This window comes from Pogoniulus pusillus, chromosome 27 (genome assembly GCF_015220805.1).
Source record: "Pogoniulus pusillus isolate bPogPus1 chromosome 27, bPogPus1.pri, whole genome shotgun sequence".
In the NCBI taxonomy this organism is placed as follows: Eukaryota; Metazoa; Chordata; class Aves; order Piciformes; family Lybiidae; genus Pogoniulus; species Pogoniulus pusillus.
In genome coordinates, this window is record NC_087290.1 from 3,601,172 (window position 1) to 3,625,261 (window position 24,090).

General features: G+C 50.5%; 1 protein-coding gene across 1 annotated transcript in view; it reads right to left on the bottom strand.

The window, feature by feature from the left end:
* Positions 1-5,786: 5,786 nt before the first annotated feature.
* Positions 5,787-24,090, bottom strand: part of HSF5 (heat shock transcription factor 5) — a 39,313-nt gene continuing 21,009 nt past the window's right edge. Inside the window, exons 4-5 of the mRNA XM_064166758.1 lie at positions 16,349-16,499; positions 5,787-5,874 (exon numbers count right to left, since the gene is read on the bottom strand). Coding sequence (XP_064022828.1) covers positions 5,807-5,874; positions 16,349-16,499 — 219 coding nt within the window. The 3' untranslated portion in view covers positions 5,787-5,806. The remainder of the gene's footprint in view (positions 5,875-16,348; positions 16,500-24,090) is intronic.

Genomic DNA, 24,090 nt, shown 5'->3' on the forward strand with positions numbered 1-24,090 from the left:
GCTACCAGCTGCAGCAGCGGGCTCCGGCCACACATACCGCTCGGGAACGCGTCCTCACCCCGCGGCGGGCTCCAGCCGGCGGCAAAGCTCGGCAGGGCTCGGAGCGAGCGGTACCAGCGACGGGGAGCAGGGAGAGAGACGAGGGAAAGGCGCTCGGCGGCCGCCAGCGCTGCTCAGCGCCCAGCGCCTCCGCTCCTCGCCATCGCCGGTTCGCTTCCTCGGTGCCACGTGCTCGAGGGCCGCCGGGAGCTCAAAGGCATATTTTAAACAAACAACCGAGAGAAGAAAGAAATATCCTCAGTTACGAGTCCCTCCTCCAGCAGATAAATCCGGAAAGATCAGCGAAACAGGTTGCAAGCCAGAAGTCAGTTCGGGTATGCGGGAACACCGGGGAGCATTAGGAACTCTGCGGTCCCACGGGGACGAGGCACAGGGAGAGCTGCCTATGGATGCGGTGGCTTCGTGTCTGCCGTCCGAGAGCTAAGGAGACCCACGGGTTCAGAAGATCCATCTCAACCAGGCTGGAGAAGACACCTCACCTTCCTGCCAGCTTTCCCACAAGGTAAACTCAATCTCTTCACCTTGAATGTTACCTGCAGTTACCAAGCTCCTTCCCAGGCACTTCTTAAACCTATGGTGAAAAGAGTGTTGCCTTCTGCACTGTTCTCTTCCAAACCGAGTTGATCCCTTCCATCCTCCTCAGGCCACAAGTGCTTCATTCAAGTCTGGAGATGGACTTCACGTTTCCCCTAGGAATCCACGTTCAGACTCTGACTCTGGGTGCGCTTCACGAGGGTAATTAATCAAGCATGGAGCTTCTCTTCATGGTTCCAAACTCCCAGGGAATAAAAAGGCCTCACAGTGCTTTGAAAGTTTAGTTACCAAGCCAAGCAGGCATCGAGCGAAATGTTTGAGCGTATCTGGTTTCTCTTGCACGCCTGAGTTCCGGTATGGCCACTTCCAAGCACACATCAAGAAGATCCCGACTTAAGGCCCCAGAAAATGAAATATAAAGTTCCACAATCTGCCCAAAGGTCACAAGAAACGCATCCAAGTGTCTTCATAACTGGGAGAACTGAGAGAGAGAGGACATTTTCTATTAAAACTGAGAGAATGAGCACACAGCTACAAAAAAAATGACTGAAAAACATCCAAGGAGGAAAAGAAAAAAGAGAAAAAGAGAAAGGGAGAAAGAGAAAAAGAGAAAGGGAGAAAGAGAAAAAGAGAAAGGGAGAAAGAGAAAAAGAGAAAGGGAGAAAGAGAAAAAGAGAAAGGGAAAAAGAGAAAAAAAGAGAAAAAGAGAAAGGGAGAAAGAGAAAAAGAGAAAGGGAGAAAGAGAAAAAGAGAAAGGGAGAAAGAGAAAAAGAGAAAGAGAAAAAGAGAAAAAAAGAAAGATAAAAAGAGAAGAGAGAAAAAAGAAATAAAAAGAATAAATAAAAAGAAAAATAGAAGAGAGAAAAAGGAAAAAGAAAAGAGAAAAAGAAAAATAAAAAGAGGAAAACAAAAAGAAAAAGAATAAAAAAAGAAAAATAAAGAAAAAGAAAAAATAAAGAAAAAGAAAAACAGGGAAAAGAGAGAAAGGAAAAGAGAAACAATGAAAAGAAAGAAAAAGAAAGAGAAAAAGAGAAATAGAAAAAGAGAAAAATAAAAAGATAAAAAGAAAAATAAAGAGAAAAAGAAAAGGAGAAAAAGGAAAAAGAGAAAAACAAAAAGAGAAAAGAAAAATAAAGAGAAAAAGAAAAGGAGAAAAAGGAAAAAGAGAAAAACAAAAAGAGAAAAAGGAAAAAGAGAAAAAGGAAAAAGAGAAAAAGGAAAAAAGAGAAAAAGAAAAAAGAGAAAAAAGAGAAAAACAAAAAGAATAAAGAATAAAAAAAGAGAAAAATAAAGAAAAAGAAAAATAAAAAGAAAAACAGGGGAAAGAGAGAAGGGAAAAGAGAAAAATGAAAAGAAAGAGAAAAATAAATAGAAAAATTTAAAAAAATAGTAAAATAAAGTGAAAAAGAAAAAGATAGAAAGGAAAAGTGAAAAATAGAAAAAGAAAAAGGGAGGAGGGAAGTAAAAAGAAAAAGAAGGAAAGAGAAAACGAACAAAAAGCTGTGCAAACCTGTTCGGCAGTGAGCCCGCTGGAGTCCGCGGGGGCCGGGCCGGGCTGGTGCTGTAAATCCCAGGCAAAAGTTATTTCCAGTAGCATACAAGAACTGTGCGAGTCCAACCGTGTTTGGGTCCTTAAAAAAAAATAAAAAAGGGGGAAAAAAAAAAGGAAAAAGGAAAGAAAAAAGTAGAATTTGGGACGTAAAAAAACCGTTGAGACGAGTCTACTTGAAAAGAGAGGGAGCAATACCTCTTGCACACATGCAGCAGGGGCAGGTAGGTGCGAGTGGAGCTCCACTGCCTGCAAGAGAATCCAGCAAGATCAAAGGGAGACAATTACTGCAGACAGCAAGCTCCCGGGGCAGGCATGGCTGACAGTGAAGTGTCCGCATGTAAGCTGCAGACCCGGGAAAGGACCCCAAGGCACTTGGGGAAAACTCCTCTGGAGCACCGCGGTCTCTCCTCTCGCTACGGCAACCGCAGTCACCGGCTGCAGGGGCAGGCAGCAGCAGGGAGGAAAATAGAGGCTGGCACATCAGCAGCGAGCCGGCAGCCAAGCCCGGCAGCCTGCCGGACCCTTCCCGGGCAGGCGGATCCGTCCAGCAGCCACCGCACAGCCCCGGCAGCTCCCGCGGAAGAGCTTTTCGGCCCGAAAAACCGAGAACGGCGAGCAGAGGCTGGGCTCGGCCCGCGGAGCAGGCAGGCTGCGGCTGGCCGTGTCCTACTCCTCCTCTTCCACCTCCTCCTCCTCCCTCCCCCGGCCGGTCGCCGCTCTCCTACCTGCTGACACAAAGTGAGGGTGGAGCAGCCGGAGCTGCCTCCCCGCCGCGGGGCCGGGGCCGGGGCTGGGGCCGGGACCGCGGGCTCCCCCTCCCGCCCCGCCGCCCGCCTGCAGCGCGGCCCGGCGGCGGCCGGTGGCTGCCGGGGCCCGGGCTCGGCGGGGAGCACCGGCATGGCACCGGGAAGCGGCCGGCAGGGCAGCCCCGCGGCTCGCTGCCACACAGCCGCCCGCTGTCCCGCAGGACGCGGCGCCGGCCGGGCTGGGGCTGCCTCCGGCCTTCCTCGGGCTCTGGCCGGCTCAGGCTCAGTAGCCCTTTCCCAGCTGCTCCTGAGAGGAGGTGTCAGGTCAGGCTGATGTCAGAGGTCTGGAATTCAGCTGCTCTTCTTCTCTGACATCACCCAGAGGTGAATAATGCTGCAGGTCAGACCCATAACCTCCAAGGAAGGTTGCAGCTGGTGCGCACACAGCACAGGCTGCCACCAGACGGACAGACAGACCAGCGGCTGCTCCCACTGCATGTTAAACAGGGGCTCCAGGCACGGCAGCTGGGGAGCACAAACCCGGACACGGGTGGCAAAGCTGCAGGCAATGGAGTGGCTGAGAGCAGCCAGGCAGAGAGGGAGCTGGGGGTGCTGGGAGAGAGGAGCTGCAGAGGAGGCAGCAGTGCCCAGGTGGGCAGCAGAGCCAATGGCATCCTGGGCTGGCTCAGGAGCAGTGTGGGCAGCAGGACAAGGGAGGTTCTTCTGCCCCTGTGCTCAGCACTGCTCAGGCCACCCCTGGAGTGCTGTGTCCAGTTCTGGGCCTCTCAATTTCAAGAGAGATGTTGAGGTGCTGAAACGTGTCCAAAGAAGGGCAGCAAGGCTGGGGAGGGGCCTGGAGCACAGCCCTGTGAGCAGAGGCTGAGGGAGCTGGGGGGGTGCAGCCTGCAGCAGAGGAGGCTCAGGGCAGAGCTCATTGCTGTCTGCAGCTCCCTGTAGCCAGGTGGGGTTGGGCTCTGCTGCCAGGCGCCAGCAACAGAAGAAGGGGACACAGCCTGGAGCTGTGCCAGGGCAGGCCTAGGCTGGATGTTAGGAGGAAGTTGTTGTCAGAGAGAGTGATTGGCATTGGAATGGGCTGCCCAGGGAGGTGGTGGAGTCTGTGTGGCTGGAGGTGTTGAAGCCAAGCCTGGCTGGGGCACTTAGTGCCATGGTCTGGTTGGTTGGTTGGGGCTGGGTGCTAGGTTGGGCTGGCTGAGCTTGGAGCTCTCTTCCAGCCTGCTTGATTCTATGAAAATTATCAAGTATTGTAGAGTCACAGAGTGGGTTGGGTTGGAAGTGACCTTTAAAGGTCATCTGCAGTCAAAAAAGAATAACTGCAACTCTGTCAGGTTGCTTAGAGCCCCAAACAACCTGACCTGGAATGGTTCCAGGGATGGGACATCCATCACCTCCCTGGCCAGCCTGGACCAGGGTCTCACCGCTCTAATTTGTAACTTTTTAAGTCTCTGCCTACTCTCATTGGTTTAGAAACACTTCCACCTTGTTTTGTTTGAGGAAGATTTAGATGTCATGGTCTAGTTGACTGGATAGGACTTGGTGATAGGTTGGACTGGATGATCTTTGAGGTCTCCTCCAACCTGGTTGATTCTATGTTAGCACTCAGCCTGTTGCTGCTCAGCTGGAGTTGGCACTGCACACGTGTCACAAATCTGAAGACAGTCTGTATGCTCACACTCCCCTTGCACTACCTAAAGGTCCTCTAAAAGCATCCTCAGTTTGGACTGTTGGTGAATAATTAAAGGTTTTGCCTCACTCCATCCTTCTGCTCAATGTTCACTTGGGATGTCCTGACCATAGCTACAGAGCTCTGGGAGGCATAACAGCGGTGGTCCTGGTTAAGTTTTCTCTGCTGCTTTCTTGTGCAGTTTGCTCAGGGCTGGCTCTAATTAATTATAAAAGCACTATGAACGTGCATGAAGCAATTAAATTCATGCTTTAAGTGCTCTTCCATATCTATTCCCCTAACACCACGTAGAAGGTGCCCCTTTTATCCTTCAAACAGAATCTTAACACACTTCTACATGCCCAGCTATTAAAAACTGATGATCTGTCAGGATAAATAGATCCTGGGTTTCAAACTTCAGGAGCCGTTTAAACCAATAAAATCCTTGCTTGGCGCTAGAGGTACTACTAGAACCAAAACTGTTAAAGCAGAGGAATTCCTCATCACTGTAGAGGACCAGCAGCTGTCCTGTGTAATGGATACCCACCTCAAAAGCAGACACTTGCTGCTGAACCAGAGGGTTGGGTTGGGAAGGAAGAGCATTTCCTGCTTAATCACTCAGAAAATTAGCTCATCTTTCCTAGAGCTGCTCTCCTGAAATCCCTGACCCGTTCCGACCCAGAATCTTGTGACTTTCCTCTGCTTTTGTTCCCTGCGCAGTTCCCAGCCAAGGGCTGCGCTGCCACCGCGAGCAGCGACAGGGAGAGCGCCGAACGGCATCTCCGCTGAGCGTGCTGTGAGCTCCCAACAATGCTGGGTAAAGGCAGCCCGAACGCAGCCCTGAACCAAATCTGCTTCCCACTAACAGTTTGGAGACAGCTTTTGAGGCCTCTTGTCCACCAAACAGTTTGGACTTCACTGTATCTAAAGAATACAAGCAGCAAAGTCGGTACTTCGTAGTAAATACTCCGACCCTAGATGCTTTATCACTTGACAGCTAGAAAAAGATAATGAAGAGGTGAAGGCTAATACCCTAACAAAGTTCAAATGAAAGCTGGGGAGGGGAAAGGGGGGGGAAGGAACAAAAAAAGAAGTGTTGGGTTGGTTTTTTTTATTTGAAAACAGCTGAAACTCTCAAAAGTGGCTGTTGTGTGCAAAGCCTCCCCTCTGGAGCCTGCCCAGGGAACCCAGCTGGCAGCTGCTGCACATTTTCACATACTTGTCACCCACTTCTCACTCTCTTGTTTCTTCCTTCAGAAAGTACCCCTGCTTGCAAGCTCTGGCTTCCAGCAGATGGAGATCTAGGAAGAAGAGGGAATACCCAGTAAAATATTGCCCCTCGGACGCGGTTGGCTCGGCGGCAGCGCGGAGCGATTGTGCTGCTCCGTCAGGCATCACAGCATCACAGCATCACAGCATCACCAAGGTTGGAAGAGACCACACAGATCATCAAGTCCAACCCTTTAGCACAGAGCTCAAGGCCAGACCATGGCACCAAGTGCCACGTCCAGTCCTGCCTTGAACAGCTCCAGGGACGGCGACTCCACCACCTCCCCGGGCAGCCCATTCCAGTGCCCAATGACTCTCTCAGGGAAGAACTTTCTCCTCACCTCCAGCCTAAATCTCCCCTGGCACAGCCTGAGGCTGTGTCCTCTTGTTCTGGTGCTGGCCACCTGAGAGAAGAGAGCAACCTCCTCCTGGCCACAACCTCCCCTCAGGTAGTTGCAGACAGCAATAAGGTCACCCCTGAGCCTCCTCTTCTCCAGGCTAACCAATCCCAGCTCCCTCAGCCTCTCCTCGTAGGGCTGTGCTCAAGGCCTCTCCCCAGCCTCGTTGCCCTTCTCTGGACACGCTCAAGCATCTCAATGTCCCTCCTAAACTGGGGGGCCCAGAACTGAACACAGCACTCAAGGTGTGGTCTAACCAGGGCAGAGTACAGGGGCAGAATGACCTCCCTGCTCCTGCTGGCCACACCATTCCTGATGCAGGCCAGGATGCCACTGGCTCTCTTGGCCACCTGGGCACACTGCTACCAAACGTGGCCCAAAAGGCAGGCTGGAGCTTGGGGATCTGGGGCCTGCCGTTTGGAGAATTGGGGTTGTGCTGATTGTACAAAGCTTTGAATGCAAAGGAGAAGGGAAGTGTTCCTGTTCTTCCAGAGAACCATGGAAGTTGGAGAAGACCTTTGGGCTCGTGAAGTCCAACCTTCTACCATGGCCACTAGACCCTGTTCCCAAGTGGCACATCTACATGGTTTCTTTGAGCACCTCCAGGGATGGTGACACCACCACCTCCCTAGGGAGCCCATTCCAATGCCTGACCACTCTTGCAGTGAAGAAATTTTTCCTAACACCCAATCTAAACCTCCCCTGGTGCAACTTGAGGCCATTTTCTCTTGTCCTGACACCAGTTACTTGGGAGAAGAGGCCAACATCAGCCTCACTCCAACCTCCTTTCAGGTGGCTGTAGAGAGCAATGAGGCCTTAGCCTCCTCTTTTTCAGGCTAAACAACCCCAACTCCCTCAGCCTCTCCTCACAAGACCTCCTCTCCAAATTTCCTTGAGGTATATTATTTCTATGCACACTCTCTGCCATGGATCCCAACTGCCAAACATTAATCATAGAATCAAGCAGGTTGGATGAGAGCTCCAAGCTCATCCAGCCCAACCTAGCACCCAGCCCTGGCCAGCCAACCAGACCATGGCACTAAGTGCCTTGTCCAATCTTTAATGATTATAAACTCCTGGCAGTACCCACAGAAATGTCCATTCTGCTCATGACACCACTACCCCCCTCCCCTCTTTCATCCATAAAAGGCAACACTGCCTCAAATAACACCAAGATGCTCAAGAAAAATTGTGCTGTCACAGGCAGGACAAGCCAGAGGCTTCTTTTTTGTCAAAGGTAGCCCCCATCCATGGCAAAGCAAAGAGAAATCCAGTACAAGGCCAGCTCATGCAGGTCAAGAAAGTAAGCAAGTACCCTGATAGAGTCACAGCAGCTCTGCCACTGTGAGTGTCACCCAAGGGCACTTTAATCTCTAAACACACTCACAGCTTAGGAAGAGATCTCCAGCCCCTCTTCTCCTTCTGTATTACAAAGTTCCCCCCCAGCAGGAACCAGTTCTGTGCTTTGTGACACCTCCTGCCAAAGCAGACCCTCATGAGAACACATCTTAAAAATACAGAGGAATGGAGAAATGAAGGGGAAAGGGACAATGTGACTCTGAATGGCCCCAGGGTAAGAGACAGAGTAGAACATCCACTCATTCAAATCATCAGGTTGCCAGGACAGGTGATCTGAAAGGTCTTCACTGGACACAGAATGAAGCAAAAGGTAATGGCAGCTGAGATGGAGCAAAGAGCTGCAGCTGAAGCAGCAACTGCACCTGGGGCTTCAGAGAGGAGATGTTGTAGAGTTCATGACCAGGCCTGTCCCCACCTCTTAACTCCTTTGTAGGAGGTCTTGCTGTGACTTCCTAGGAGCACTAATGAACTGAATGAGATTATTTTGGGGTGGAAAATGCAGGAAAGAGTTCAGGTGCACATAGGATAGCATGGGAGACCTGAGCTGATTGAAGATTTGCCCTTAGCAGCTGCACCTATACATCTATTTACCTTGGAGTGAATGAGAGGCAATGCACAGTGACACCACTGCAGCAGCATGGGAGTGGGTGGGGAATGTCTGGGGCACCTTGCAGCATGACAGTGCCATCTGAGTCAGTAGCATCTCAGTGTTCCATCTCTTTAGAGGAAGCTGGCAGGTGATGTGAAGGACCAGATGACTCCACCAAAACGATATGGCCAGCCACTGAGAAAGAAAGCTTTTCCCTTGGTGGACCAGCACACACAGATGCTAAAAGCCAGGAGGAACAAATTCCTCCTGCTCCACTCTGGAGATCCCCATTTCCAGAAAGAAGGGCTGCAAACCAGAGTTTCTTCAGTCAGAATCTGGTCCTTCTTATGTACTCTTTAGATGGGAAAGCACAGACCCCAGAGTTGAGGTCCAGTGCAGTTCTGTTCGTGAGCTGAGCTCACCTGGAGCACAATGCAGAGGGGACAGAGAGAATGTGTGGAGTTCCCATCACTTGTGCATGAAGTCCAAAAGGACTCCTTGTGGCAAGTGTGGATGCTGCTGATGTAACCAGACAGATTTATTCCAGAAATCCCCTTTTATAGATGAGCTCAACTACAAAGTAGCAGAGAAAGAAGATGATGCAGCAGCAGCAGCACCTTCAAATCTGTGTCCTAAGAGCAGAGCTTGAGGCTGAAAGAAGCAGTCCTGAAAGGTGAACTATGCTTTGCACCTCAATGTAATAAAGACACCAGAAACTAGGGAGCCATATCCATCCCTTCACAACAAAAAGGGTGGGAAGGCAGCTGGTGACACAGCCTAGGCTCATGTGCAATGATGTACCTCAGTTCTGCTCTCCCTCACTCCTGGGGGGCCTCACAGATAGCTCTTCTGCTGCTGCCTCAGAAAATGGTGTCCCTATGCCAGATGGTCAGGTACAAAGACAGTCAGTCCATGAAGGGTAAAGACATGGTTAGAGCAAACACTTGCACTGAAACCAGGGGAGGGTTCTTCATCCAAACTATGCTAATGACACTAAAAAGCCCCACAGGAGATGCTAAATGTTTGCATGGCTTCAAAAAGGGTCTAGAAAAATCAACTGAAGAGAAATTTACTGAGGCCTTTTCTACTTCATAGTGCCAAAGATACTGTTGGAGGCAGGACAGTGGACAAGAGAGATCTTCTGGGGAGGGATTTTTGTTGTAGGACAAGGGACAGTGGCAAGGTGCTGGAAGAGAGCAGATTTAGACTGGAGATCAAGAAGAAATTTTTGACAGTGAGAGTAGTGAGGCACTGGCACAGGTTGCCCAGGGAGGTTGTGGATGTCCCCTGCCTGGAAGTGTTCAAGACCAGCTTGGATGGGGCCTTGAGCAACCTGAGCTAGTGGAAGGTGTCCCTGCCCATGGTGGGGAGGTTAGAACTAAGATCTTCTAGTTTATCCCTTTCTGCTTAAACCATTCTATGAGTCTACAGTTTATCTTGACCCTGCTTGGTGGTTTGCACTTGAATGCAGCTGAGCAGTGTGTGCTGGTTTTCACTTGAATCATAGAATCATAGAATCAACCAGGTTGGAAGAGACCTCCAAGCTCATCCAGTCCAACCTAGATCCCAGCCCTATCCAGTCAACCAGACCATGGCACTAAGTGCCTCATCCAGGCTTTGCTTGAAGACCCCCAGGCACGGTGCCTCCACCACCTCCCTGGGCAGCCCATTCCAATGCCAATCACTCTCTCTGTGAAGAACTTCTTCCTAACATCCAGCCTAGACCTACCCTGGCACAACTTGAGACTGTGTCCCCTTGTTCTATTGCTGGTTGCCTGGGAGAAGAGGCCACCCCCCACCTGGCTACAATGTCCCTGCAGGTAGTTGTAGACAGTAATAAGATCACCTCTGAGCCTCCTCTTCTCCAGGCTGCACACCCCCAGCTCCCTCAGCCTCTCCTCATAGGATTTGTGTTCCAGGCCCCTCACCAGCTTTGTTGCCCTTCTCTGGACATGTTCCAGCACCTCAACATCCTTCTTGAATTGAGGGGCCCAGAACTGGACACAGCACTCAAGGTGTGGCCTGAGCAGTGCTGAGCACAGGGGCAGAATAACCTCCCTTGTCCTGCTGGCCACACTGTTCCTGATGCAGGCCAGGATGCCATTGGCTCTCTTGGCCACCTGGGCACACTGCTGGCTCATCTTCAGCTACTATCTATCAGTACCCCCAGGTCCCTTTCCTCCTGGCTGCTCTCCAGCCACTCAGTCCCCAGCCTATAGTGCTGCTTGGGGTTGTTGTGGCCAAAGTGCAGAACCCTGCACTTGGCCTTGTTCAGTCTCATCCCATTGGCCTCTGCCCACCCATGCAGCCTGTGCAGGTCCCTCTGCAGGGCTCTCCTACCTTCCAACAGCTCCACAGCTGCTCCTAGCTTGGTGTCATCTGCAAACTTACTGATGCTGGACTCAATGCCCTCGTCCAGGTCATCAATAAAGATATTGAACAGGACTGTGCCCAGCACTGATCCTTGGGGCACACCACCAGTGACAGCTGCCAACTGGATGTGGCACCATTCACCACCACTCTCTGAGCTCTGCCATCCAGCCAGTTCTTGATCCAGCACAGAGTGAATCTGTCCAAACCATGAGCTGCCAGCTTGACTAGGAGCTTCTTGTGGCAGACAGTGAAGCAAAGAGAGAACTTGTTTCAGTGTTTTATGGCTGGCAGCCACAGAGAGAAATCCTGGGGTCTGTTTCAGTGCAGCCGTGGGGGTCTCTCTTGCTGCAGAGTAGCTGCAACATGCAAAGAATCTGCTGCAGCTCACAAAGCAATGTCTTCTCCAGAAGGAAGGGCGTGATGCTTTGGCCTGCTTACATCAATTATCACTTTGGTTTCAGCCCAGAGCTGCTCCCAGAGTGACTTTCCCTCCCATCTTCACTGCAGTGGCCTTTGGTACTACTTGATGTGTCGTAGAACCATGGGATGGTTTGGGTTGGAAGGGACCACAGGCTCACAGGATGTCAGGGGTTGGAAGGGACCCAAGGAGATCATCCAGTCCAACCCCCCTCCTGCCAGAGCAGGACAATCCTACCTAACACAGATCACAGAGGAACACATCCAGACAGGCCTGGAAAGGCTCCAGAGAAGGAGACTCCACAACCTCTCTGGGCAGCCTGTGCCAGGGCTCTGGGACCCTTACAGTCAAGAAGTTCCCCCTTGTGTTGAGGTAGAACCTCTTTTGCTGCAACTTACACCCATTGCTCCTTATCCTATCCTAGGGAGCAGTGAGCAGAGCCTGTCCCCCCCCTCCTGGCAGCCTTCAGATACTCATAAACATTGATCAAATCCCCTCTCAGTCTTCTCTTGAAGATCATCCAGTTCCAACCCCACCAGGGACACCTCCAGGTTGCCCAAGGCTTCATCCAACCTGGCCATGAACACCTCCAGGGAGAGGGCATCCACATCCACAGCCTCTCAGGGCAACTTGTTCCAGTGTCTCACCACCCTTACTGGAAAGAATTTCTTCTTAATCTCCAGTCTAAATCTGCCCTCTTCAAGCTTCAACCCATTCCCTCTTGTCCTATCACTATGTTGGCTCTTGTGTGATATCTACAACTTCCTGTCTCCACATGATAAAGAAAAGTGAATCACAGCAAGTGCCTACTGAAACAGGTGGAAGGGAACAAAAGCCTCCTCTAGAGCAGGACAGGCACCAAAGGGCAGGCTCAGAGGAGTTACAAAGGAATGTCCAAAGGAAAAAAAGAGTCAAATGGACTGGATCCCAGTGAAGAAACACCTGGAAACTGTCATCATGCAACATTTCAGCACAGAAAGATTAAGGAAGAAGTTGTTCCCAAAGGCTCCCAGAGAAAAGGCAGCATGGACAGAGCAACACCAAGTCAGCTTCTCTTTAAAGCTGCCTGCTTCAGGCTGGCAGTTGAAATGCAGATGAGCTGAGCCTGCTTCAAGGCTCACAGCCTGTGCCCAGTTTCTTTGGGACTAACTTGAGCTTGGCCATCTTTAGCTTAGGTGTTGCTGTGCTGTTTGTCTCTGCCCCTTTAGACATCCACCAAGCCTAAAAAGTGATGGCTGTGAAAGCACAGACCTGGCTCAGGATCCCATTTCCCAGAGCAGACTATATGCTAATGGTGGCTAATGAGCATCAGTGCAACAGTTTTTCATCTCTGGGGAACAATCCCATGGAAATGCCTTCCAAAACCTTCCTGTCCCTAACTTCACAGCTGCCATATTAAGCAAATGTTTAGATGTGAAAGCTGAGAAGTTTGCTAATGATCTGTGCTACCAGGAAGTCATTGAAGGAGAGCTCTGGGTGCTGTGTTTTAAACAAAAGCCTGGCTTCTTTCAAAACGGGCTCCAACCTCCTTCCCTCAGCCTCCTGACAAAAAAAGACTTCATTCCTTCACTTAAATGTTTGCAACTGATGGGCGTTAGGAGCTGAATTATTAACTAGCATCATTATCTGGAATCTAGAAAGTACCCTTTGAAGTGAGCAACAGCTCTTCAAACTCTACAGCCAGCTCTTTGATGAACAGCTGTGAGGAAAATAGCTTCCTACACGACTTGCAGGCTGCACCAAGTTATCCTCTAGAACGGATCCAAAGTACTCTTTGTGTCCTCTCGGGTCTCTCTAATCTGTGGATATTCAGCTTTTGCCTTCAGTTAGTGCCTTTGTGAGTTGTTTGGCCTGGGATGCTTGTTTTGCTGCTTGTTTTTCTCCTTACAGTCAGGAAGTTCCCCCTTGTGTTGAGGCAGAACCTCTTTTGCTGCAGCTTACACCCATTGCTCCTTGTCCTGTCCCAGGGAGCTAATTTTTGCAGGAGGCTGCAAAATGTATTTGGTGATTTGAGACACAACGTTGGGCTCTACACTAAATTCATTACTTCCTTGGTATTCTCCCCTGTCAGTTCAACAGTCACCTCATTACTCAGTGTTTCCTTTGTGGCACTGTCACCCTCCAGCAAACATATCTCTGGACTGCATCTCGACGTTGTGACATCCGCGTTTCTGGCAACTCCCCAGAAGATCAGGGTTTAGTTGGTGGTATCATTTATGTCCTTGCCCAGAGAAAAAGTAATTCCCCTAAGCATACCTACAGAAAAGTGTGGGTAAGTACACCAGAAAAGCAATCTCCATCAGCACACCTACAGAAGAGTGTGAGTACAGCAGAAAAGTGATTCCTATCAGCACACCGATAGAAGAGTGTGAGTACAGCAGAAAAGCAATCTCCATCAGCACACCTATAGAAGAGTGTGAGTACAGCAGAAAAGCAATCTCCATCAGCACACCTATAGAAGAGTGTGAGTACAGCAGAAAAGCAATCTCCATCAGCACACCTATAGAAGAGTGTGAGTACAGCAGAAAAGTGATCTCCATCAGCACACCTATAGAAGAGTGTGAGTACAGCAGAAAAGCAATCTCCATCAGCACACCTATAGAAGAGTGTGAGTACAGCAGAAAAGTGATCTCCATCAGCACACCTATAGAAGAGTGTGAGTACAGCAGAAAAGCAATCTCCATCAGCACACCTATAGAAGAGTGTGAGTACAGCAGAAAAGTGATCTCCATCAGCACACCTATAGAAGAGTGTGAGTACAGCAGAAAAGCAATCTCCATCAGCACACCTATAGAAGAGTGTGAGTACAGCAGAAAAGCAATCTCCATCAGCACACCTATAGAAGAGTGTGAGTACAGCAGAAAAGTGATCTCCATCAGCACACCTATAGAAGAGTGTGAGTACAGCAGAAAAGCAATCTCCATCAGCACACCTATAGAAGAGTGTGAGTACAGCAGAAAAGTGATCTCCATCAGCACACCTATAGAAGAGTGTGAGTACAGCAGAAAAGCAATCTCCATCAGCACACCTATAGAAGAGTGTGAGTACAGCAGAAAAGTGATCTCCATCAGCACACCTATAGAAGAGTGTGAGTACAGCAGAAAAGCAATCTCCATCAGCACACCTATAGAAGAGTGTGAGTACAGCAGAAAAGCAATCTCCATCAGCACACCTATAGAAGAGTGTGAGTACAGCAGAAAAGTGATCTCCATCAGCACACCTATAGAAGAGTGTGAGTACAGCAGAAAAGCGATCTCCATCAGCACACCTATAGAAGAGTGTGAGTACAGCAGAAAAGCAATCTCCATCAGCACACCTATAGAAGAGTGTGAGTACAGCAGAAAAGCAATCTCCATCAGCACACCTATAGAAGAGTGTGAGTACAGCAGAAAAGCAATCCCCATCAGCACACCTATAGAAGAGTGTGAGTACAGCAGAAAGGTGATTCCCATCAGCACACCCATAGAAGAGTGTGAGTACAGCAGAAAAGTGATTCCCATCAGCACACCTATAGAAGAGTGTGAGTACAGCAGAAAGGTGATTCCCATCAGCACACCTATAGAAGAGTGTGAGTACAGCAGAAAAGTGATCTCCATCAGCACACCCATAGAAGAGTGTGAGTACAGCAGAAAGGTGATTCCCATCAGCACACCTATAGAAGAGTGTGAGTACAGCAGAAAAGTGATTCCCATCAGCACACCCATAGAAGAGTGTGAGTACAGCAGAAAAGCAATCTCCATCAGCACACCTATAGAAGAGTGTGAGTACAGCAGAAAAGCAATCTCCATCAGCACACCTATAGAAGAGTGTGAGTACAGCAGAAAGGTGATTCCCATCAGCACACCTATAGAAGAGTGTGAGTACAGCAGAAAAGCAATCCCCATCAGCACACCTATAGAAGAGTGTGAGTACAGCAGAAAAGCAATCCCCATCAGCACACCTATAGAAGAGTGTGAGTACAGCAGAAAAGCAATCCCCATCAGCACACCTATAGAAGAGTGTGAGTACAGCAGAAAGGTGATTCCCATCAGCACACCTATAGAAGAGTGTGAGTACAGCAGAAAAGCAATCCCCATCAGCACACCCATAGAAGAGTGTGAGTACAGCAGAAAGGTGATTCCCATCAGCACACCTATAGAAGAGTGTGAGTACAGCAGAAAAGTGATTCCCATCAGCACACCCATAGAAGAGTGTGAGTACAGCAGAAAAGTGATCTCCATCAGCACACCTATAGAAGAGTGTGAGTACAGCAGAAAAGCAATCTCCATCAGCACACCTATAGAAGAGTGTGAGTACAGCAGAAAAGCAATCTCCATCAGCACACCTATAGAAGAGTGTGAGTACAGCAGAAAAGTGATTCCCATCAGCACACCTATAGAAGAGTGTGAGTACAGCAGAAAGGTGATTCCCATCAGCACACCTATAGAAGAGTGTGAGTACAGCAGAAAAGTGATTCCCATCAGTACACCTATAGGAGTGTGAGTACAGCAGAAAAGTGATTCCCATCAGCACACCTACAGAAGAGTGTGAGTACACCAGAAAGGTGATTCCCATCAGCACACCTATAGAAGAGTGTGAGTACACCAGAAAGGTGATTCCCATCAGCACACCTATAGAAGAGTGTGAGTACAGCAGAAAAGTGATTCCCATCAGCACACCTACAGAAGAGTGTGAGTACACCAGAAAGGTGATTCCCATCAGCACACCTATAGAAGAGTGTGAGTACACCAGAAAGGTGATTCCCATCAGCACACCTATAGAAGAGTGTGAGTACAGCAGAAAAGTGATTCCCATCAGCACACCTACAGAAGAGTGTGAGTACACCAGAAAGGTGATTCCCATCAGCACACCTATAGAAGAGTGTGAGTACAGCAGAAAAGTGATTCCTATCAGCACACCTATAGAAGAGTGTGAGTACAGCAGAAAAGTGATCCCCATCAGCACACCTATAGAAGAGTGTGAGTACAGCAGAAAGGTGATTCCCATCAGCACACCTATAGAAGAGTGTGAGTACACCAGAAAAGCAATCTCCATCAGCACACCTATAGAAGAGTGTGAGTACAGCAGAAAAGTGATTCCCATCAGCACACCTATAGAAGAGTGTGAGTACACCAGAAAGGTGATTCCCATCAGCACACCTATAGAAGAGTGTGAGTACACCAGAAAGGTAATCCCCATCAGCACACCCACAGAAGAGTGTGAGTACACCAAGAGCCTGTGCAAGTGTAGTGTTTCAGCTGAAGGCACAGGGAAGTACTCACACTGCAGACAATAACAACTTGATGATTCAGTTCTGATCTGCCTTTTCTGTGACAGCTTCAAAGCAGCTCTCCAGGTTATCTCTACACAGACAAAGGATCTCTGCTTACCAGGGGCCTGGGCTTCATGTGAGCTGTGCTTTCTTTTCCTGCATCTGGGCTTTTCAGATGTCTCTTCTGCAGACTTATTCACAGGGCCTGAAGTGAATTGTTCCTCTTCTATCTCTGATGTAGTGGATTCGCATCCAGCACCAGCATCCTCCTTAAAAATCATCATCATCATCATCATCATGAAAAGAAACAACCCCAAAACCCACTTCTTGCAATCACTTCAAAGGCAAATTAATAACTATTCTTCTCCACTCCAAAAGGACATCTAAGGAGCGCTGAGCACTGCCTAAATGCTTTACATAATAAGTGTTTTTAACTCAGAATTAAGGTTGCCAAATCGAAACTCGAGCACTTAACTCAATGTCCTATGAAGCCAAACGTGAAATCAGAAAGCCAGAACGCACCGAGTTAGGGTACAAATCCTCCCAGCCTGAACTCTGCCCTGGGTTACCAACTTAGCTGGAAGAAAGAAGCTGCAAGAGCTGCAGCTGCACTCCCTGGTGCCCACACGTGCATGAGTAACGACAGATCCGGCTCTAAGGGCTCGACAGAGCCGTGTGATGTGGAAGCACACATGGGAGCCACACGTTTCTGCTCGGGAGGCTCACTCCACCCCGCCCGCTCGCCGAGAGGTTCAGCTAGAGCAGGTTGCTTGCTTTGTGGAGCCCTCTGCTGCTGTTCCATATGTATTTTGCAGGCTGCCATTTAACTGAGCTGCTCTGCTTCCGTGAGCGGGGGGCAAGGAGCTGTAGGCTTGGAAAGGCAGCAAGAAATGGGAGGGAGGGAGGGAAAGAGGGAGGGAGGGAGGGAGGGAGGGAAGGAAGCAGGAAATAAAAGAGAGGAAAGGAGAGAAGAGGAAAGGGAGGAAAGGGGGGAAAAGGTGGAAAGGGGAAAGGAGGGAAAGGGGAAAAGGGGAAGAAGGGGAAAGGGGAAGAAGGGGAAAGGGGAAAAGGGAGAAAAGGAGGAGAAGGGGAAAAGTGGAAGAAGGGGAAGAAGGGGGAATGGAGAAGAAAGGGGAATGGGGGAGAAGGAAAAAGGGAGAAAGGGGAAAAAGGGAAGAATGGGAAAAGTGGAAGAAGGGGGGAAAGGGGAAGAAGGGGGAAAGGGGGAAAAGGAGAAGGGGGAAAGGGGAAGAAGGGGGAAAGGGGAAGAAGGGGGAAAGGGGAAGAAGGGGGAAAGAGGAAGAAGGGGGAAAGAGGAAGAAGGGGGAAAGGGGAAAAAGTGAGAAAGGGGAAGAAGGGGGAAAGGGGGAGAAGGAAAAAGGGAGGAAGGGGGAAAGGGAAGAAGGGGAAAAGGGGAAGAATGGGAAAAGTGGAAGAAGGGGGAAAGGGGAAAAGTGGGAAAGACAAAGAAGAGAAAAAGGGAAAGGGGAAAGCAGAAGAGGGGGAAAGAGGAAGAAGGGGAAGAAGGGGAAAGGGGGAAGAAGGGAAAAAGGGGAAAAAGGGAAAAGGAAAGGGGAAGGAAGGGAAAGGAAAGGAGGAAAAGGGGAGAGGACTAAGATATGCTTTTATTGCACTGAGGAAGTAAAGGCCTAATGTGGAGCATTTGGAGTTCCCCTTAGGCAGCAGGATGTTGTCACTGTCACCTGCTGTATGTATTCCTCTCCCCTGCAGACACCCTCTCACTCAATCCCCTGCAGCCAGCTGGCTGTTTGTAGCCTGCCACCTCTCCTTCTATTAAGGGCAAAATAGCTGTTTAAAAGTGCTCTGTGTGGGTTTGCAGAGGACTGAAGGGCCCAAATACATCCTTTTCCACCCAGAGTCTGTGGCTAAAGATACAACAGGCGATGCACATGATGCACATCTCTCTTCTTAACCAAGGCTATGTGATCAGAACCCCAGAGGCTTGTGTCAATGCAGTAATGAGTGCTCCACGGAGAGTTCCTTCCCCCAGAGATGCCTCCTGCACCTGCCAGGGCCCCACTTCACTGCAGCATGTGTCCTGTGACCTCTGCAGGTATTGCATTGGCACCACCACCAAGGATGTGTGGACCTGCTGGGGCCAGAGACTCTAAACCACAGCTCCTTCCTAGGCAGAAACAGAGAGAATGAAAGAGGTGTGGACTGGAGCTCCACCAGCTAGAACCCACAGCTCCTTCCCTCTCTCCAGCTCCACCAGCTAGAAGCCACAGCTCCTTCCCTCTCTCTCCAGCTCCACCAGCTAGAACCCACAGCTCCTTCCCTCTCTTAGATCCACCAGCTAGAACCCACAGCTCCTTCCCTCTCTCTCCAGCTCCACCAGCTAGAACCCACAGCTCCTTCACTCTCTTTAGATCCACCAGCTAGAACCCACAACTCCTTCCCTCTCTCTAGCTCCACCAGCTAGAACCCACAGCTCCTTCCCTCTCTCTCCAGCTCCACCAGCTAGAACCCACAGCTCCTTCCCTCTCTCTAGCTCCACCAGCTAGAACCCACAGCTCCTTCCCTCTCTCTCCAGCTCCACCAGCTAGAACCCACAGCTCCTTCACTCTCTTTAGATCCACCAGCTAGAATCCACAGCTCCTTCCCTCTCTCCAGCTCCACCAGCTAGAACCCACAGCTCCTTCATTCTCTTTAGATCCACCAGCTAGAACCCACAGCTCCTTCCCTCTCTCTCCAGCTCCACCAGCTAGAATCCACAGCTCCTTCCCTCTCTCTCCAGCTCCACCAGCTAGAACCCACAGCTCCTTCACTCTCTTCAGCTCCACCAGCTAGAACCCACAGCTCCTTCACTCTCTCTCCAGCTTCACCAGCTAGAACCCACAGCTCCTTCACTCTCTCTCCAGCTTCACCAGCTAGAATCCACAGCTCCTTCCCTCTTTCTCCAGCTCCACCAGCTAGAACCCACAGCTCCTTCACTCTCTTTAGATCCACCAGCTAGAATCCACAGCTCCTTCCCTCTCTCCAGCTCCACCAGCTAGAATCCACAGCTCCTTCCCTCTCTCCAGCTCCACCAGCTAGAACCCACAGCTCCTTCATTCTCTTTAGATCCACCAGCTAGAATCCACAGCTCCTTCCCTCTCTCTCCAGCTCCACCAGCTAGAACCCACAGCTCCTTCACTCTCTTCAGATCCACCAGCTAGAATCCACAGCTCCTTCCCTCTCTTCAGATCCACCAGCTAGAATCCACAGCTCCTTCACTCTCTTCAGATCCACCAGCTAGAATCCACAGCTCCTTCCCTCTCTCTCCAGCTCCACCAGCTAGAATCCACAGCTCCTTCCCTCTCTTCAGATCCACCAGCTAGAATCCACAGCTTCCCTCTCTCCAGCTCCACCAGCTAGAACCCACAGCTCCTTCACTCTCTCCAGCTCCACCAGCTAGAATCCACAGCTCCTTCACTCTCTCCAGCTCCACCAGCTAGAACCCACAGCTCCTTCCCTCTCTCCAGCTCCACCAGCTAGAACCCACAGCTCCTTCCCTCTCTTTAGATCCACCAGCTAGAACCCACAGCTCCTTCCCTCTCTCCAGCTCTACCAGTAAATACTGTAACTACCTGTTTGTACCTTGTGCTAAGATGCAAGTACAAAGCTTCATTCCTTAACCTTCAGCCAGCTGGGCCTAGTCTGGGTGGTTTCATAAGAGTGGGGGAGCAGGTAACTCCCAAACCATCCCACTCATTGCCCCTTGCCCTGTCACTGGGCATCACCCAGCAGAGCTTGGCTCCAGCCTCCTGGCTCTCACCCTTTACATCTTTACAAACATGAATGAGGGCATCCTTCAGGCTCCTCCTCCTCTCCAGGCTCCAAGCCCCAGCTCCATCAGCCTTTCCTCATAAGGAACATGTCCCACTCCCTTCATCATCCTTGAGGCTCTGCTCTCTCAAGCAGTTTCTCTGTCCTTCTTGAACTCAGGGTCCCAGGACTGGCCACAGCAGTCCAGGTGTGGCTTCACCAGAGCAGAGTAGAGGTTCTGACAGCACAATAGAGCAGGAGCTTCCACAGACAGACAGAAATGCAACTGAGGGCCCACACAAAAGGTTGGTCCCATGCAGGAGACAGAGCTGCAGCCAGTCTCTTTTTCAGTTTGTTTGCAAACAGAAAGGCAGAGCATGGATCTGCTGACTTAGCAGAATAACTGTTCACAGTGGTGAGAGACTGTCACAGCCTCACATCTGGACACTCCTCTGGTGTCCCTCAAAGCCTACATAAGCCTGTGTAAAAGTCCCTATAGATTCATATGTTCAGAGAATAGTTTGAGTTGGAAGGGACCTCAGAGATCATCCAGTTCCAGCCCTCCAGCTTGGGCAGGGACACCTCTTACTAGCCCAGGCTGCTCAAGGCTTCATCCAGCCTGACTTTGAACACTTCCAGGCAGGAGGCATCCACAACCTCCCTGGGCAACCTGTGCCAGTGTCTCCTCATCCCTCACTGGAAAGAATTTCTTCCTAATCTCCAGTCTAAGCTTTCCCTCCTCAAGCTTCAATCCATTCCCTCTCATCCTATCCCTGCAAGCCCTTGTAAAAAGTCCCTTCCTAGTGTGCATTTCCAGCAGGGGAAGGTGCTCACAAGAGGACACAATGGGAATCCTTCTAGTTCCTGTAAAGAAGATGATAGAGACAAGGATGGGAGGGAGGCAGCAGTGAAACAATGCAAAGTGGTAAAAGGCTGAGCTGTCAGAACTCAAGAGACTGGGAGCTTGCTGACCATTGGAGCTCAAGAGGGAAGATGCTCTCTTGGGAGGGCCGGACCCAGGGAGTGGTGGTGAATGGTGCCACATCCAGCTGGCAGCTGTCACTAGTGGTGTCCCTCAGGGATCAGTGCTGGGCCCCATCCTCTTTAACATCTTCATAGATGATCTGGATGAGGGCATGGAGTCAGGCATCAGCAAGTGTGCAGATGACACCAAGCTGGGGGCAGATGTGACTGGGTTGGAGGGCAGAAGGGCTCTGCAGCAGGACCTTGACTGCCTGGACAGATGGGCAGAGTCCAAGGGGATGGCTTCAATAGCTCCAAGTGCTGGTGCTGCACTTTGGCCACAACAACCCCATGCAGAGATACAGGCTGGGGTTGGAGTGGCTGAGAGCAGCCAAACAGAGAGGGATCTGGGGGTGCTGATTGATACCCACCTGAACATGAGCCAGCAGTGTGCCCAGGTGGCCAAGAGAGCCAATGGCATCCTGGCCTGCATCAGGAATGGTGTGGCCAGCAGGAGCAGGGAGGTCATTCTGCCCCTGTATTCTGCACTGGTTAGACCACACCTTGAGTGCTGTGTTCAGTTCTGGGCCCCCCAGTTTAGGAGGGACATTGAGATGCTTGAGCGTGTCCAGAGAAGGGCAACGAGGCTGGGGAGAGGCCTTGAGCACAGCCCTACGAGGAGAGGCTGAGGGAGCTGGGATTGGTTAGCCTGGAGAAGAGGAGGCTCAGGGGAGACCTCATTGCTGTTTGCAACTACCTGAGGGGAGGTTGTGGCCAGGAGGAGGTTGCTCTCTTCTCTCAGGTGGCCAGCACCAGAACAAGAGGACACAGCCTCAGGCTGCACCAGGGGAGATTTAGGCTGGAGGTGAGGAGAAAGTTCTTCCCTGAGAGAGTCATTGGGCACTGGAATGGGCTGCCCGGGGAGGTGGTGGAGTCGCCGTCCCTGGAGCTGTTCAAGGCAGGACTGGACGTGGCACTTGGTGCCATGGTCTGGCCTTGAGCTCTGTGCTAAAGGGTTGGACTTGATGATCTGTGAGGTCCCTTCCAACCTTGGTGATACTGGGATGCTGTGGTTTAGCAGAAGTGGTGAAAGGGAAGCTGAGAATTTCACTTGCAGACTTAGCACAGTGCATGGACGAGGTAAAAGCACAACCACACCTCAGGGGCTGGGAGCACTGAACCCATCTGGCTGGAGTGCTTGGGCAATGGTTCAGAAGTAGTTGAGATTCAGTTTCATTTTGAAGGAAGGTGGCTGAGGATGCTCCTCGTTACAAACAAAGCAGGCTGCTTAGGGCTGCTTTTAAGCTCAGCAAAGTTTTTCTTCCTTCTTAGTTTGAAAAAGAGGAGGCTGAGGGGGAGACTTCATGGCTGTCTACAGCTACCTGAAAGGAGATGGTGGAGAGGTTGGTGCTGTCAGGTCCTGTCTAACCCTGTCTCCAGTTTTGGGCACCTCATTACAAGAGAGATGTGGAGGTGCTGGAGCCAGAGGAGGACAAGGAAGCTGTGAAGGGCTGGAGAAATAAATCTTATGAGGAGCAACTGAAGGAGCTGAGGATGGGTAGTTTGGAATCACAGAATCATAGAATCAAGCAGGCTGGAAGAGAGCTCCAAGCTCAGCCAGCACAACCTAGCACCCAGCCCTGCCCAACCAACCAGACCATGGCACTAAGTGCCCCAACCAGGCTTGGCTTCAACACCTCCAGGGATGGCAACTCCACCACCTCCCTGGGCAGCCCATTCCAATGCCAATCACTCTCTCTGCTAACAACTTCCTCCTAACATCCAGCCTAGACCTGCCCTGGCACAGCTTGAGGCTGTGTCCCCTCATTCTGTTGCTGGTTGAAACAGGGGAGGCTGAGGAGAGACCTCATTGCTCTCTACAGCTACCTGAAAGGAGGGCATGGCAGGGGGGTTGGAACTGGCTGCTCCTTGTGCTCCCTTCCAACCCTGCTGGCTGCTCCTTGTGCTCCCTTCCAACCCTGCCTGATTCTACGTCCTTACATCAACATCTCAGCCTGGCCACCCTGGATAAAGTCAATCTAAACAATGAACAAAAGGGAAAGATTGAGATTTGCAAGACAGGAAACTGGATGATCAAGCTTGGGTAGGTCAACTCCTTTTTTCAACACACTTAGGCATAACTTGCTTTGCTTGTCCTCTGGGAGGGAAAAACATAAAAGTGTATGCATGATGCTGGAGCAGAAGAGGAAGCTCTTGCAGGTTTGCTTAAGGTCTTTTTGATATTTGATAAGCCAGGCCCCTTTGAGTAAGGTGGTTTCCACCAGAATTACATGAAGCACTGTAGTTATCTTTAACACATCTCTGAGGTGGGGCCAATTCCAAAAGTCACTTTAGTTTGGTTTGGGTTTTTTTTTCTTTCCCTCCTCCTCCTCCTCCTCCTCCTCCTCCTCCTCCTCCTCCTCCTCCTCCTCCTCCTCCTCCTCCTCCTCCTCATTCATCAAATGAAACTCAGGACTGCAGAAAGGTGTCTGGGACAAGGGGAGGGGGGGAAAGTGGAGCTGTTTGTCAGTATTTACATCGTATTAAGGAGTTTCTTCTTTTGGTCTAGGCAAGGTTAAAGACAAACACAGAGCTGTTAACTAAAACCAATTCTGGTGAACTCAAGGGAAAAAAAAACCTTTAGTAAGGGCTTCTTTCCTTGTGCTGAGAAAGAGACCTAATGTGGCTTAGTGCTGGGCTTGCAGAGCTTCATGACTGGGAGTTGTCAGAGAATCATGGAATCAGGCAGGGTTGGAAGGGAGCACAAGGAGCAGCCAGTCCCAACCCCCTGCCATGCCCAGGGACACCCTACCCTAGAGCAGGCTGCACACAGCCTCAGCCAGCCTGGCCTCAAACACCTCCAGCCATGGGGCCTCAACCACCTCCCTGGGCAACCCATTCCAGCCTCTCACCACTCTCATCACCAACAACTTCCTCCTCACCTCCAGCCTCACTCTCCCCACCTCCACCTTTGCTTCATTCCCCCCACTCCTGCCACTCCCTCACAGCTTCAAAAGTCCCTCACCAGCTTTTTTGTAGCCCCCTTCAGATCCTGGCAGGCCACAAGAAGGTCCCCTGGGAGCCTCCTCTGCTGCAGCCTGCATAGCCCCAACTCTTTCAGTCTGTGCT